Source organism: Gloeophyllum trabeum (genome assembly GCF_000344685.1).
Source record: "Gloeophyllum trabeum ATCC 11539 unplaced genomic scaffold GLOTRscaffold_00004, whole genome shotgun sequence".
NCBI classification, from domain to species: domain Eukaryota; kingdom Fungi; phylum Basidiomycota; class Agaricomycetes; order Gloeophyllales; family Gloeophyllaceae; genus Gloeophyllum; species Gloeophyllum trabeum.
In genome coordinates, this window is record NW_006920413.1 from 2,159,612 (window position 1) to 2,174,004 (window position 14,393).

The 14,393-nt window shown below is 50.8% G+C and overlaps 5 protein-coding genes across 5 annotated transcripts; 4 read left to right on the top strand and 1 right to left on the bottom strand.

The window, feature by feature from the left end:
• Positions 1-1,294: 1,294 nt before the first annotated feature.
• Positions 1,295-2,054, top strand: GLOTRDRAFT_92501 (uncharacterized protein; the record flags this gene model as incomplete). The annotated part of the gene is made up of 7 exons (XM_007866383.1): positions 1,295-1,356; positions 1,405-1,449; positions 1,497-1,538; positions 1,594-1,659; positions 1,723-1,737; positions 1,789-1,866; positions 1,919-2,054. The coding sequence occupies 7 exons, from the start codon at positions 1,295-1,297 to the stop codon at positions 2,052-2,054; spliced, it is 444 nt and encodes a 147-aa protein (XP_007864574.1).
• Positions 2,055-4,360: 2,306 nt separating this feature from the next.
• GLOTRDRAFT_12858 (uncharacterized protein) lies at positions 4,361-5,265 on the bottom strand (the record flags this gene model as incomplete). The annotated part of the gene is made up of 2 exons (XM_007865665.1): positions 4,361-4,598; positions 4,649-5,265. Coding segments are annotated over 2 exons (855 nt in total), but the record flags the coding sequence as incomplete, so codon positions are not given.
• Positions 5,266-5,775: 510 nt separating this feature from the next.
• On the top strand, positions 5,776-6,455 carry GLOTRDRAFT_120642 (uncharacterized protein). Its single transcript, XM_007866384.1, has 2 exons — positions 5,776-6,142; positions 6,196-6,455. The coding sequence occupies exon 1, from the start codon at positions 5,813-5,815 to the stop codon at positions 6,137-6,139; it is 327 nt and encodes a 108-aa protein (XP_007864575.1). The 5' UTR covers positions 5,776-5,812; the 3' UTR covers positions 6,140-6,142; positions 6,196-6,455.
• Positions 6,456-6,684: 229 nt separating this feature from the next.
• Positions 6,685-11,298, top strand: GLOTRDRAFT_120643 (uncharacterized protein). The gene is made up of 18 exons (XM_007866385.1): positions 6,685-7,220; positions 7,274-7,629; positions 7,687-7,809; positions 7,861-8,037; positions 8,094-8,130; positions 8,184-8,305; positions 8,362-8,479; positions 8,545-8,612; positions 8,668-8,800; positions 8,858-8,898; positions 8,954-9,055; positions 9,112-9,271; positions 9,321-9,603; positions 9,657-9,793; positions 9,850-9,922; positions 9,973-10,066; positions 10,137-10,156; positions 10,206-11,298. Exons 1-18 carry the CDS (start codon positions 6,734-6,736, stop codon positions 11,068-11,070), a joined length of 3,396 nt encoding a protein of 1,131 aa, XP_007864576.1. The 5' UTR covers positions 6,685-6,733; the 3' UTR covers positions 11,071-11,298.
• Positions 11,299-11,511: 213 nt separating this feature from the next.
• GLOTRDRAFT_115408 (RNA-binding domain-containing protein) lies at positions 11,512-12,900 on the top strand. Its single transcript, XM_007866386.1, has 7 exons — positions 11,512-11,651; positions 11,744-11,783; positions 11,844-11,873; positions 11,949-12,129; positions 12,184-12,303; positions 12,355-12,461; positions 12,517-12,900. Exons 1-6 carry the CDS (start codon positions 11,629-11,631, stop codon positions 12,444-12,446), a joined length of 486 nt encoding a protein of 161 aa, XP_007864577.1. The 5' UTR covers positions 11,512-11,628; the 3' UTR covers positions 12,447-12,461; positions 12,517-12,900.
• Positions 12,901-14,393: the final 1,493 nt, after the last annotated feature.

Below are 14,393 nucleotides of genomic sequence, written 5' to 3' on the forward strand. Positions count from 1 at the left end.
TCGGGTTAGGTGCAGCACGATGGATCAAGCAGAAGGCGCAAGCCGCGGATCCGAATGATATCGACCATCTGGTCTTCTATGGACGCATCTCAGGTACGGGGCGTTCGCCAGGAATACTGCGGGAAGGATCTATATGACCGACAGGCAGCTAGTCTCGCATCCATTATGAACATGCGCGCGACAGTGTATGGTCTAACGTCGTGGACGCAGGCGGCGGATGCCTAGTCGTAGCCCTGGATTTCCCGCCGTCCGGAATGGGAAGAAACTACCCAGACTTTGCTGTCTACTCGGCGATGCTAACGTCTGCCGTCATATCATATGTTTCGTATCTGTTGCAGCGATACCAGCGTAAATTTCTGAGATCCGATGGCTTGCTACCCTGCTTATTACTGATACCGTCTTTTTTCCCCTGACGTCGGTCCGACGCCAAGGTGTGGTTTGTATCCTCCTTTTTTGCTGGTTTCAGGCCTCCAGCGTAGGCGATGAACATTGGATAGCTGTGGCGAACGTACAGAAGAGGGACGCATTCAGGGACAAACTGTGGACGACAAAAATAAAAGAAAACAAAGACCACAACCAATGGCTTCACTGTCACTTCCGTATTTTCAGAGGTATTGCTCTCACTCTATTGATGCAAGCCTGTTCAGTGAGGTACCCGGTACCGAGAAGCCACTTCTAATATTAGAAATACTGGTTGACGGACGACCTAGGTCGAGAGGTTCAACAAGACTCTGACGATCTCGGACCTGATCCTTGGCGAGCGCGGCTCCGAGGCACCCCTACTCGAGCACGAGTTGCATGTGCCCACAATACTGGAAATTTTCGGACACTTCAGAACTGATGAGGCGGTGCCGGCGCGGGTACGTTGTGGCCTACTGTATATCGATCGTCTTAGTCGTATCACAGAACAGAGTGCCTGTTCCTTCCCCGCCTGATCAGAGTTCACTGCATCGCGTGCGTGACTTCAACACCGGGACCCATTAGCTTCGTGACATCCGTAAGCAACAGCGCTTACCGGATCGGAGTATTGGACTGGTCTAATGAAGTGGAGTTGCTGGATCACCTCCCGTAAGGAGGTCTTGGAGGCCATGCACAACAGAACGCAGAACGCACAGACAACGATATGAACACCAGAAATCTTCTGCGTTCTTATGTGCGACTTCATGATTGACGCGCTCTGTCCTGCTTCAGGCCAAGGCATAAAAGCCTGTCCGTCTGGCTAGCGAAGCACAATAGCGCAATTCACCTCTCGACCACACCAGTGTACGACCTGATTTCTCCAGAAACTCGAGCAATGTCTACTGTACAGAACGCAGTCGCAGTTACGGAAAACACTACGAGCTCTATTATGAAACAGTACGTGGCGAACATCAAGATTGTCGACCCCAACTGCCATTAACATAGGCCGTCCAGCGAGAAAATTGGGCAGTATGCCACTGATACGAATGGGTACGTTCGGACGCAATGCGACATAACCCAGCTGACGGATTCGGCAGGACACTTCCTAGTGGCACCGCTGTCCATGTCGAAGTCAAGCCGTGCGTAGTATAGCTCAATTGTTTGTCCAGCTCCCAATCCCAAACCGTCAACTAGGATGCTTCCAAATGGACGTGTCGGGAAGGAGGGGACCAAAGATTTCCCCAACAACCTATTGGCGCGGTACGTCCTTCGGGTCAGTGGAGTGCTAACTATACTCATATCTTGTCATGCCCGATTTGACAGGGCTTCTAATCAGAGGTATGATTGTTCTTCCAGGGTGAGGTTCTGCATAACTGAAGGTGGTCTTAGTCATCACTTTGCCATGGCTCCGGAGACGTATGACTCCGTGTCCGTAAAAGTTCAAACCGCATCTACCGCCCCTGCCAGGTGAGTGTCGTCGCATATCTCAGCGATGTCGTGTAACAATTCTGTTGCATAGTATGGCGCAGCCCCCTAGGAAAGGACTGTACAAGCCAAGGGGACCGACAAATACCACCACGTCGGGGAAGCCCAAACCCCAGCCCAAACCCCAGCCCAAACCCAAGCCCACCAAGCCCACCAATGGTGTAAAATAACGCACTATTTCTTACCTTGAGTGGCGTGTCCAGATACGCGCCATAGGACGTTGTACGGACAATGAAATAGTCCACTGAATGTATCGGCACTCGGAATTATATTACGGACTATGAAAATACATCTTCAGTTACGGTGTCTTCGGTTGACTACGATGTCTGTTAGGCGACCTTACACTACTGAAAAGCGTCCGGTAGTTTCGCTACCGTTGATGTGGCCAAACTTGTGGCCGCCAGACTCCATGATTCTTGGCACGTGTCTGACACAGCTTTGACGGCCACACCGCATGCGCAACGTCTTTGGTTCCGCTTGTGGCGACCTAGCTTCTTGCTGCGCACACAGCCTGCCATATGTCTCAGGCATATAAATGCATGAGTGCTGATTTACTTAATGATATGTTCCTGCACAGAGTGCTCAGACGCGAGTCGCTGTATGCTGCCAATGGCCGTGCAGTTTCAGGAGGATGTGTCTGGCTCCAATGCACCTTCGAGATTACTCACTGACGTGACGGCACTGCGGGCAGAGACGAATGTCCCGCCGGCGGGCATGCCAGGAACATTTCCCGGTTGGGAGAACACTTTCCTAGAATGGTCCTTGCTGGACCATAACCTGGACATGAAGAATGTCCACTGAGTGAACAAAGAAAGGTCTGCAGGACATTTACTATGGTCCCCAAAATTCAGGGGACATTTAATTAACATTGTCCTTTCATTCTTTATGTCTGTATCATGTTCCACTACGGAGCATCCTAAGAAAGTGTTCTCCCACCCTTGCTGTGAAAGATGAATGACCGGAGGTGGAACACCGGTCCTTGCCTGCTGTCTGGCCAGCTTGACCAATGCAGTGCACGGAGTAGCAAGGGGCAATAACTGTGTAACAGAGCTTGACAATCCGTGAGTGATGATTCTTCCAGGTTTTGTTTCCCCAATTCACTGAAATATGCAGGTCATGCCCTCGTGTGGCCTGGCCCTTCCCTCGCGGGCCTGTGAGACAGGCAGTAAAGGCTGGTTGTCCAAAGAATCTTTCTTCCGTTTCACAGCAATCTAAGAGTGGGGAAGGCACATCTGGCAAGTCACTGAACTCCCAAGGTGCTCAGATGTCAAAGTCAGACAAGAACAGTCCAGATGCTAAATAAAGTCTATTGATGAAACCTTTTCACTTCCTTCATATTTTGCCTTCCATGGGACTTCAGCTGTAGTGTATGGAACATGGAACATGGAACATGGTCTATGGCCTGTTTGCTCAAGAGCATGGATTTAGAGCTGTCTCCCAAGTAACTTCCCTATGGTATCCATTACCTTGTTGTGCTGCTGTGAAATGCCAAAGCCTCACTGGCCAGAGGCCCAAGTCGGAGTCTTAGCACACAAGTAGAACTTGGACCACAGTCTATTCTTGAGCAGTAGAGCAATACAATGGAGTAGGAGAGATGGGGGAAAAAGCACCGAGAGAGAACATTGTCACCTTCAAAGGCAAACAACGTGAACATGAACCTTTCACATCCGCAAACCAGAAGCATCTCACATCAGCCACAACAACCCTGTATGGTAGGCATATAGCCAGATTTGGCAACCATAGTAATCAACATGATTACACTGTGGTGCTCACATGTCTGTCAGAATGTTAAATATATACAACCTGTTTTAATATCCAATACTACTATATACTAGTAAAGCCCTTCCATGCAACAAACAAGGATAATATCTAATATGCAACATATAAATTCTTGCAGGATCCAGCATCTAATTCTGGCAAAGCACTGAAAGCTGAGCTCATCTGATGCCATTGATGTATTAGACTATCATCTCTGATTATGAAACAATTCACGTACCTTGCTTATCCCAATCACACTGTTCACTCAATTCCACTCACCATACCTTTTGGGATTCTTGGATGCCCTTCGCCTCCTGGCCTGTTTGGCCTTCCATGCATGGAGCACATCAGGGGCACCACTGAGGGCATTCTGACACAACCACATGTCATCATCAGGCCCGTAACCAACCCATCGCACCAGGTACTCTGTACCACCCTGTGGCAATGGTGATTCATCCAAAATATGCGAGACTTCATATTCGGGATCAGAATCATCAACCTCAGAATCATCAACCTCAGTCAAGGCTTCGCCATCCGGGATGTGTGCAAGGGATATCGGCGCACTCGAGGTACCACCTCGCGGCGTCCATTTCTCGGGCAAAACCAGCTCCAGCGTTTGCTCATCGGCAGAGTAGACACTCTTTATTACTGTCCTCTTGCCTTTAATCGACGGGTGCTTCACTCTGGAGTACTTTTCGCATTCACATATCGAATGCTCTAGGTCCACCAGCGTCACGCCCACGCGCTCCGAATGAAGGCGCGGTAGCTCCGTAATGCCGAGACGCGCCCAATGCTCATACTGGGTATCTCGAAGGTATTTCATAGCCTCTGTCTCGATTCCCGCGACGTGAGACCCAAAGATTTTACGCAAGCCCGATGCCGCACCCGGCCCGCATATCGCCCACTGGTCTTCGGAGAAGTTGAAGTGCGCGGTCATATTGAGGTCCAGGAGCAACCTTCGCAACTCAGACTTTGCGGAACGGCCCGAAGGCTAAAGCAGACTCACTGGAAGCTGAGGAATACACCCATCCCCATATACGAGCTTATCAATTTCCACGCTTCTTCTAAATCCGCCGCACCGCTCAGGCTGTCCGGGAGGCCATCCTTCAACATTTGCTGCAACAGCAGGAGGTGATTCTCGTAGTTCCTCTTCTTGCCCAGAGCGGGCGCAGGCAGGATGTACGCGTGACCGTATATAGGGACGCCATCCTCGTTAGCCCTGCCCAGGACTTTACAATACGCGCCAAAGTTGAAGTTCGCCCAGGTCAAGTCGAGCTCTGACTCTAGGAGGTCCCAGGTGCTGATCCTATTGAACGACCGAAATAGCATGACTCGGAAGCACGTCTCGTATAAATCTGGGCTGCCTCGGTTGATAACATTCTTCACGATGTACTGCGTCGTGCGGTCGAAGACGCGAAAGACGTTGGTAAATCGGTAGGTCGACATGATATTGTCGTCCGTCCAAGGGGCTTGTTGACCCGCCATCTTCTTCCGCCGGATTTCGTCTCTTTCGGCCATCCAGTAGAACAGGGTGTCGAGCACAGGTGACACAGGCAAAGTCCGCCCTGCGATATCGACAGTTTTGTTAGCTCGCGCGACATGAGTTCGTGACTGTCTTCTGGGTGGCATAGAGGGTGCGGGAAGAGAGAAAATTTGCTCGTCGCCAGCACTAGTGGCATCCCAACGCGGCTTCCCCTAAGCGGCGGATCGCGATGCGAAAACTCGGTAGCCGAATTATTAACGTAAGGAACGCGATGGACGCGCCACAAACGCGTTGGTGGCAGGCACATGGTGCCATCCTATACAGCGCAAAGCAAGGGCTTCAAGCTTCTAAGGTTCGTAGTCTTTCAAATAGGCCGTTGAATGCAACAAGTATTGCAATTCGTGCCAATGCGACTGTAACATCACGGAAATCGGGTCATACTAATACAAAGAATAATTTGTGCCCAGTCAACGGACGCCGAACAACTACATCCCCGCAGCGTCTATATGCAATTTGGAACCGTTTCCAGCTCACGAAAAAAAGTTAAGAGTAATTCCGTTTTCACCCTAAGAACGTACATACCGTACGGTATAGGAGTCGGTGACTGTCGTCACAACGATCTTGTCACGGCTTGCCACCCTTCAATTACCCTCCAAGTCACCGTCTAGCCTGGGTCAATCCGCTGAAATGGCTGCCAATCCTGACAAGAACCCTCTTCCTCTTAGCGAAACGCTACGGGATCTTGCCCTACTGAGGGCGTCGGAGGTAGATCTAGTCAAAGTACTAAGGAGCTCCAGTGAGCCTCTCGCACGGGAGACCTCAGATGTGGCCGAAAGCAGGGCCGGAGATGCAGAGATCGGAGCATCCGTCGAGAAGTCGTATGAATTCGTCCGCGATGCAAGGGCCGTGATTAAGGTGTTAAATCGAGGGGATGTGGAGTCACAGGGTGCAAGGGTCGAAGACCTCAGAAGTAAACTCGAGGACGTGCTGGAAGGCTTGAATGGTCAGCCTTGACTGGTGCGCCCTGTCACCTTTAGGCAGCTTTGTGTCCCTAATGAGTATAGGTACAGTCTATCGCACATGTACAGTGACCGACGGGTGCCTCGTGTTGGTCCGTTCTGAGCCTCATCTTCCTTCCAGTCGGCGAGCGACGTTTCCCGTCAGGAACGTGGTCCACGCCAAAGCTCCGGCCGATGCATGTCAGGAGATCCAGAAACGAGCAATGATAAACGAAACCGCTTTTACTTTCAGTCAGAAAACCGGAGTCGTGTGCAGCCTTGTTATTCATCCTAGTTTGGTTCCGAGCTTTGCCAAGAAGGCCTTACAGCCCTTGCAATGTCTATGCAACATACGCAGCCAATCTGCTGTATACGTGAGGTATCATTTAGCGAGCTTATCGACGGAAGATGCAATCAAGAAAGTTCATAAGAAGCGTAGCGGGAGCAGTCTGATTGGTGGCATAAAGACAGAAAACGTGAAAACCGATCCAAGAACTCGTGTTCGGCGAGCGTTTCCGGATAAAGGCGCTCGATAGTTCGCTGAGCCCTCTGCATCTCGCCACGACCCTTTACGACCTTCATCTAATCTTCCCCGACGTCGGCGACGACGATGGCGACGACGTTGACCGCGGCAGCGGTCGCCTCTTATGTATCCCTTACTGAGGCTTTATATGTTGTTCGAGTCGTTTCACCGGCTTTGGTGCTCCTGGCCACGCTCGCACTCATACCAACGCGCCCTGCACCTCCTCGATCCCCCTCGGAGATCACGTCTGTCGTCGTAGCTACCCGCGTGCCCCGCCGTGGTGCTATTCTATCACTTCTGTCTCTCTCTGCACTCACTTTCTTCCTTGATGGACTTACTTTCGCCGTTTACGCACTTCTCAACAAAATATGGCCCCAGAACACTGGCATAGAAATCGGAGCTGTCATTGGTCTTGTCGCGTTTGGTGGTCTGGCAGCACTGGGCGCATGGAAGGACGTCAAGGGTGTTGATGTCTGGTCATTGAAGAGGGTGAAACTTGCCATTGCAGTCGCACTTCTCTTGGACATCGCCCAGGTGGTTCTGTTCGGCCTTTCTGTGAGGCTGTACAAAGATGGTAAGTTCGATTTGTGAAGCACAAGGCACAACTTCTCATCTCGACTCTTCCAGTTCCCAAAATTCCTGAACTTCCACTTAAAATCAACCTTCCCGCTCTTCTGCATCTGGTGTTCCCTGCCCTCCGGGTTTTATTCTTAGTTCCTTTACTCTTCGCGCTCGTCTATCCCCGAGTTGTATATACGCCTGTTTCATTCGGCGAAACAGTCCATACTGCTGCCCCGGATTCGTCGTCTTTGCTTCTGTCTGCCGAAGAAGGTGCTACCACATCTACTGGTTTGTCTCCAGTTACAGCCAAGACTAGCCAGTATGGCACTTTCCGCAGTGGTCGCTCGATCACGGCTAGCTCTGGGCCTACTACTCGTACGAACACGCCTGCTCGCTCGGATGTCCAACTTCCTACAGTAAAGGCATGTCTTGCGAGCCATATTTGTGTCTACTGATTTTTCTGACATCACACTCGCTAGTCTGATGCCGGCGAGAAGCAGGACGTCAACTTGGACCCGTCCTGGCGAGAAATTTGGAAACGACTGGGGCGTATCACTCCGTACCTGTGGCCTACCAAGAGTTTTGCTTTGCAGTTGCTGGCCGTGGGTGTACAGTTTGTCTTGGGAGATTCCTCTTACTCATGTTCCCCGCAGACACTTTGCCTCCTGCTGATCATTGTAGGCCGCTTCGTCAACGCGGCACTGCCTTTGATACTGGGATCCTTGTTACACGTATTCGAGAGCGGCAAGGGATCCCCCTGGCCCTATCTCTTTGCGTATGTCGGCTTGAGGTTCCTGCAAGGAAGCGGCGGTTTGGCTGCTCTGCGTGATGTACGGCCAAACTCCATCCTGGACACGCTGTATATCATTCTAATATGTTATTATAGGTCCTGTGGGCGCCAGTTATGCAGTACTCAGATCGGGGTGAGTATCTCGTCTCACGACTATCAGATCTCTATTTATCGTGCATTCGATAGAGATGTCGCAATTGTCCTTCGACCATCTGCTGAACCTCTCACTTGCATTCCACACGCGCCGCAAGACGGGCGAGGTGTTGCGTATTCTCGACCGTGGATCTGCCATTAACCGTACATTTGAGGTACGCTGCTTTAGCGCGATCCCACGCTTGCTCGAGCTGAGAGTCAAACACGATAGCTACTTCTGTTCAACATCTTTCCTACTTTCTTTGATCTGATTATCGCACTGGGGATCTTCATCTGGAAATTCGAATGGAGCCTGGCCGTGGTCATCTTCATCGTAATGTTCTTGTACGGTGCGTATTCCACAGGCGCTTGTGAGTGGTATTTGCGCGTCCGATACTTACTGCATCCTTATCAGTCGTGGCCAGTGTCGTTCTGACAAGGTGGCGCACGAAGTTACGGAGACAAATGAATGAACGGGATATCGTGCGTATGAAAATAACAGACTGCCTAACACGGATGTTTAAGATATGCATCGCAGGTAACCCGTGGGATCCATACTGACTGTCTGCTCAACTACGAGACAGTCAAGTATTTCAATGGCGAGCAGCATGAAGGCCAACGCTACCGAGAGGCTATTCGTCAATACCAGGCCCTTGAGTTCAAGGTCATCGGTATGTTAGATCAGTCAGTATCATTTGCTCTGCAGTGTCTCATCGAGCTTTGTTTAGCATCGCTGAATCTCTTGAATCTGGTGCAGAACTTGCTCATTGTGAGTCTTGCCCTAGTTCCGAGATTGAGAGCAGGAATGGCTGAATTATCGCTAGACCTCTGGTCTCCTCGTCGGCGCCTTAATCGTGGCTCTCCACGTGACAAGAGGCGAGTTGTACCCCAGCGACTTCATCATTTTCATCACATATCTGGGACAAGTACGCTGTGCTAGCTGAGTGTGTGGGGTTCAAAAGACTAACGTTTGCGAGTCCAGCTTTACGGCCCTTTGAACAGCCTTGGTTACATCTACCGCTCCGTAAACCAATCTCTAGTTGATGCCGAGCGTTTGCTCCGGCTATTGAACGAGCCTGTTGACGTGAACGACAAGCCGAACGCTCCTGACCTGATTGTTACTGGTGGGGAAATCGAATTCGGTAAGCATTCGTCTCTGACAAGGAGTCTGTATAACTTACCTTGGAGCAGACAATGTCAATTTCTCATACGATGGCCGGACTACTGCACTCAACGGAGTTTCCTTCAAGGTCCCCAGAGGCTCTTCCGTTGCTTTGGTTGGGGAATCCGGATCGGGCAAATCGACCGTTCTTCGTCTCCTATACAGATTCTACGACCTCAAAGACGGCGAAGGAAGAATTCTCATAGACGGCCAAGACATCCGGGATGTCACCCAGTCGAGTCTACGCAAGGCTATCGGTGTCGTACCTCAAGACTCTGTTTTGTTCAATGACACCATTGCGTATAACATTGGGTATGCCTGCGTCAGGAATGCTGCGCCGCTCGACTCTAAATATCTATTATCAGGTACGGCAAAATGGGAGCGTCCATGGAAGAAATTGAGGCGGCTGCGAGGTCTGCGCAGATGCACGAAAGGATCATGTCTTTCCCAGACGGGTACGAGACCAAAGTTGGCGAACGCGGTGTACGGCTTAGCGGCGGCGGTAAGGGTTAATATGTTTGCGCAGCCTTCACCGATTCTCACTCTTCATTTGTATAGAGAAGCAACGGGTTGCTATAGCCAGGACTCTCTTGAAGAATCCTCCTATCCTTCTTCTGGATGAGGCGACAAGGTGCGCTGCATGCACGCATGTGGCATTGTTGTTGACTAATCTCTCCTTAGCGCTCTGGATACTTCCACCGAGAAAGATATACAGAAAGCTCTGCAGAATTTGGTTCAAGGACGTTCATCGCTGTCTATCGCTCACCGCTTATCGGTAAGTAAAGTTATAAGCTTTACATGATCATGGGAGCTAATACGAGCCCGAATTTCCCACCCAAAATAAGACCATTGCTTCGGCCGATCTGTACGTCCTTTCTATCAAATAAAGTATAGTCTGGCTGACAGTCCCATAGTATCCTGGTTCTTAAGGATGGCCAGATCGTGGAACACGGAACCCACAGCGAACTGCTCGCTCATGGAGGCGTTTTTGCTTCCATGTGGGCTGACCAAGTTTCGGGCACTGAAGACAACGTCACAATAGGATCCACGAAAGAGGCGGTCGCTGGGTACAGCGTCGATGGTCAAGAAGAACCTTCGAAGTCCGAGGTCGTAGCTGAAGATATTCCGGCTACCAATGTCGCCGATGTTGAGGCATCTGAACCTGCTGCGGAAGCATCCGCCGAGGTTCACGCGACAATAGAGGACCAGGGGGATCACATTGAACCCAAAGAGGAACAAGAGGCTATCGCTGTGGCGGACGCATCAGATGCTGCGGCTACTTCTGCGAACGTCGTCGAGGCTACCAGTGATGTCGCAGTCCCTGATGACACGAGCCGCCCCGCGGCCTTCGAATTCCCAGCTAGCAAGGGTCCAGCTCCCGTCGCATTCCCTACTTCGGATGAGACCGCCTCCCAGCAGACTCCGTCTGTAGCAGAAGGTAGTGCTGCGCAGAGTCCTGGTGTCACTTTCGTCCCTACTGTTGGCTCCCCGCCGTCCCGATCAGGCACCCCTGATCCTGACGCTGAACCAAAGCGCAAGCGCATCTCATCTCAGAACTTCCAGAGACTGGCGAGGAGGATTTCTATTTCTCGCCGTCAGGGTTCAACCGGTTCTATTATCCCCGGCCTGAGGCGCGAGCAGTCGTCTCCCGCTCAAACTCCCAAAGATGAAGCACATGTCGCTACCGGTAGCGGCGATAGTCCCTCTCCCAGTATCCAGAGCGAGAGCGGTAAGGGCAAAGCCCAGAAGAAGGAGAAGAAGAGGAAGACCATTTTCTGAGGATGCCGGCCCACGATTTCTACTCTTTCACGACTCCGCATGACTCTGCTACGATTCTCGTCCCTTATTGTAGTAATGAACTTTTTTCTGCGCATGCTTTGGTCCACTCTCACAGCATATTTGTCGTTGCACATCATGTTAGCATTTCCTGTATCATCAATTCCCCGTCTTGTACCCATGGAGTCTGTGGTTCTGCAAATAGCCTATCGCCAAGTCGGTCCCACTGCCGCTTACTGTACAGGTTTCACCCCGCCAGTACTTTCGCAACAGGCACTGCCGTATTGGGCTGGAATCGCGGCATGATGCTCCACAAATATGAATTGGGTGAGCCTGGGCCCGAGGGAAGTTGCCGCTATTCGGGGAGCAGATCATCTTTTTAGATCGGAGCTCCAACATGCCCAGGCTATAAGAAGGTCTCGGTTCAGCGCCGGGCTGCCCCTCATCCCTCTCTTCTCCCCACATCGCCCGTGTCTCAGCGTTTCGGTTCTGCGTTCTGCTTGTGTCGTTCGGGTCCTTGTATAAGAGTATCTCGGTCCTACTTTATTGAAAGCTACCATCATGTCCGCAAAAGTTTACGTTGGGTCAGTTTTGTGCCTGTGTCTGCTGTCCCGGGCGCTTCCCTGCTCTGGTAGTAGTAGGGGAGCGTGACTGATAGATTAATGTCCCCATGTAGCAACCTGAGTTGGAACACGACCGATGATTCGCTCCGTTCAGTCAGTCTGATTATGAAGTGTCCTTGCTCGTGTCTGGTCCTTAACGTGCTTGTTGCTCAGGTCTTCGCTGACTACGGCCAGATTCTGGATGTACGCGATTGCTTATCATCTAGACGACATCTCATCGATGTCGTTATAATGACTGTTCGCTGATGACTGACTTAGTCGATCGTGATGCGTGACCGTGAAACGGGTCGTTCTCGTGGCTTTGGTTTCGTGACCTACAGTTCCACAACTGAGGCGGAGTCCGCCATCAGTGGTCTCAATGAGCAGGAGCTCGATGGCAGGAGAATCAAAGTGAACCTTGCCAACCCGCGCAGCGGTGGTGGTGGAGGAGGCGGTGCTGGTCAGCCTTCCTGTTTTAGTCATACTACGTGACATTAGTCAACTCTGATTTCAGGCTACGGTGGGGGAAGTCGTGGCGGCTACGGAGGTGGAGGTGGAAGTGGAGGCTACGGCCGTGGCGGCTACGGCGGACAGGGAGGCTATGGTGGCCAGGGTGGCTACGGTGGTCAATCAGGTTGGTATTTTTCGTCTATGCTGACCTGGAGTATCAGTGCTAATGATTCAGGTGAAGGCGGGTACGGCCAAGAAGGCTACGGCCAGCAAGGTGGCTACGCGCAGGGCGGCTACGGCGGCTACAGTGGCGGTACTGGCTACTAATTTATCTCTTTGCTTGTGAGTAAAATGTTCACAAAAGAGGGTTGACTATATGCCTGACATCTATGTTCAGTCGCATCATGGCCGTCTTACCATTTCTCTGACATCTCGTTCCTGTTCCATCTATCGTTGTTGAGAAAATTTTCGCTCTCGTCCACGCAAGCTCACCTGATTCCGTCTATCCCATGGTCCAGCGTCATCATTGGCTCGTTCTCGTCTCGGTCTCGGTCGCAGCAATCTCCGCCTTGTACTAGTACGATATCCATTGTATCGTCTCGTTCCCGTGTTTCCCCTCGTGCTTCGTGGATGGGTGTTATTTGGGCATTTTTCATGATGTATTTGTAGAAGATTGCGATTCTGCTTGCACGTTCTCATAATATACATGATCTCCGATTGTCACTGGATGCGAACTGTAACAGCACGAATCCGGGGTATTGCTGGCGAACTTGAGTCTGACGGACTGCATGCGCAAGGCTTGGATCCAGCCTCACTGCGGGCAAAGACCGATCGGTCGTACCAGGGTTTGGCGCTGTCTTAAGCTTAGTCTCCAGTATAAGGTAAACTCTCGGGACCAGCAACGCTCAGTTGATGCAGTATGATGCTGGGTGCCGAAAGAGTGTACATGGGGTACATTGGTGCCTAGTGATCGAATATCGTATATTGCCAGTCCATACCACATATTATTGATCCTAATAGGTGATATTACACTTGATGACCTGGTCAGGAGTTGCAGGAATCGGCATAAACTTACAGTGTAGGCCCAATATCTTACAACGGCTCCCATACCCTCTCTTCGGCACAGATTTTCTCAGAAACTTGTGTAGGGTCCTGGTGTGTCCCCAGAAGTGGATGATACAGGAGGGTGCAAGTGGTTCAACTTACTAGTAGGAGCTCAGTAGCTTCTTCCTCACAGGGGCTTTTTGATGTGCTGGGCCGGGATACCTGCCACTGTTCCTTCTTTTCTTTTGAACATCATCTCACTCCGCCACCACCGTTATACTTCTAACAAAGGTCTCCCGCGAGCTCCTCGAGCTCACCCAGCCGGGGGGAGCTACGCATTGTTGCAGGCTCCATCCCGCGTCACGCAGCATCAATTGTAGCACACTGTATGTAAGGTCCAACATACGGGCAATGCCCTAGGGACCATAATTGGATACAAAGAGGAGGGTAGAATGTACATCTAGGAGAGGGTAGATCATCTTCTTAGAATGTTCTGTGCACAACAAAGGGTCTCTCAGCACATTGTAGGAACATGTTCTCCCACCAGTTCGATGTCCCGCGACCTGATATATCTGTCATTGCCCTCAGTGTATATCACACTGATGTATTGGTATACTGTGTTGTCAAAAGAAAGGTGCAGCAGGGCTAGCATGTTTTTGCCTGATGAAAAACTGATCCTAAGTAATCAAGGGGCCAACGGCCAGAAAACGCGCGACGGCAACCCCCTAAAGTGAACAGGACCCCGAAAGCATCACATAAGAGAGAGGACCACCTTGATAAGGCAATTTGTGGCGGCTCCTCTTCTGCCTGGGTTTATGTTTTGTGTGGTCGATTGTCGGGAATCAACAAGCCTCTGTCATCCATGTACACATAGGTAATAGCTTATAACTACTTATATATATCTTTGATCCCTAAGATCACATTGTTCAGTGCTGAAAGATCCCAAACACTTCTCAGTTGATGATATTTCTGCACTGACTCAGACATACAGGAACACCTCTCTACTTCCTGATGCATAAGACTGGTTATAAACAGTGCTTATAATATAGTAGTTCTCTTGACAGAGCTATTGGTGGGCGCATATTTGCCAAAGGTCCGTTGTGACCATGACCGCAGGGCTTGATGGATACATATTTCTTCAAATTTGCCGATGTATAGAAAGCACAAGATACGTTGACAGGCTACAGACTCCACATGATACAATATACAACTGCAAATTCAGACTACCAG

Excerpts from the sequence above, each read along its gene's own strand:
- GLOTRDRAFT_115408 (XM_007866386.1), top strand. The coding sequence starts at position 11,629 with ATGTCCGCAAAAGTTTACGTTGG. Across the intron at positions 11,874-11,948 it reads ACTACGGCCAGATTCTGGAT|TCGATCGTGATGCGTGACCG; the intron begins GTACGCGATTGC and ends TGACTGACTTAG. Across the intron at positions 12,130-12,183 it reads TGGTGGAGGAGGCGGTGCTG|GCTACGGTGGGGGAAGTCGT; the intron begins GTCAGCCTTCCT and ends CTCTGATTTCAG.
- GLOTRDRAFT_120643 (XM_007866385.1), top strand. The coding sequence starts at position 6,734 with ATGGCGACGACGTTGACCGCGGCAGCGGTCGCCTCTTATGTATCCCTT. Across the intron at positions 7,221-7,273 it reads TGTGAGGCTGTACAAAGATG|TTCCCAAAATTCCTGAACTT; the intron begins GTAAGTTCGATT and ends CGACTCTTCCAG. Across the intron at positions 8,306-8,361 it reads CCATTAACCGTACATTTGAG|CTACTTCTGTTCAACATCTT; the intron begins GTACGCTGCTTT and ends CAAACACGATAG.
- GLOTRDRAFT_120642 (XM_007866384.1), top strand. The coding sequence starts at position 5,813 with ATGGCTGCCAATCCTGACAAGAACCCTCTTCCTCTTAGCGAAACGCTA.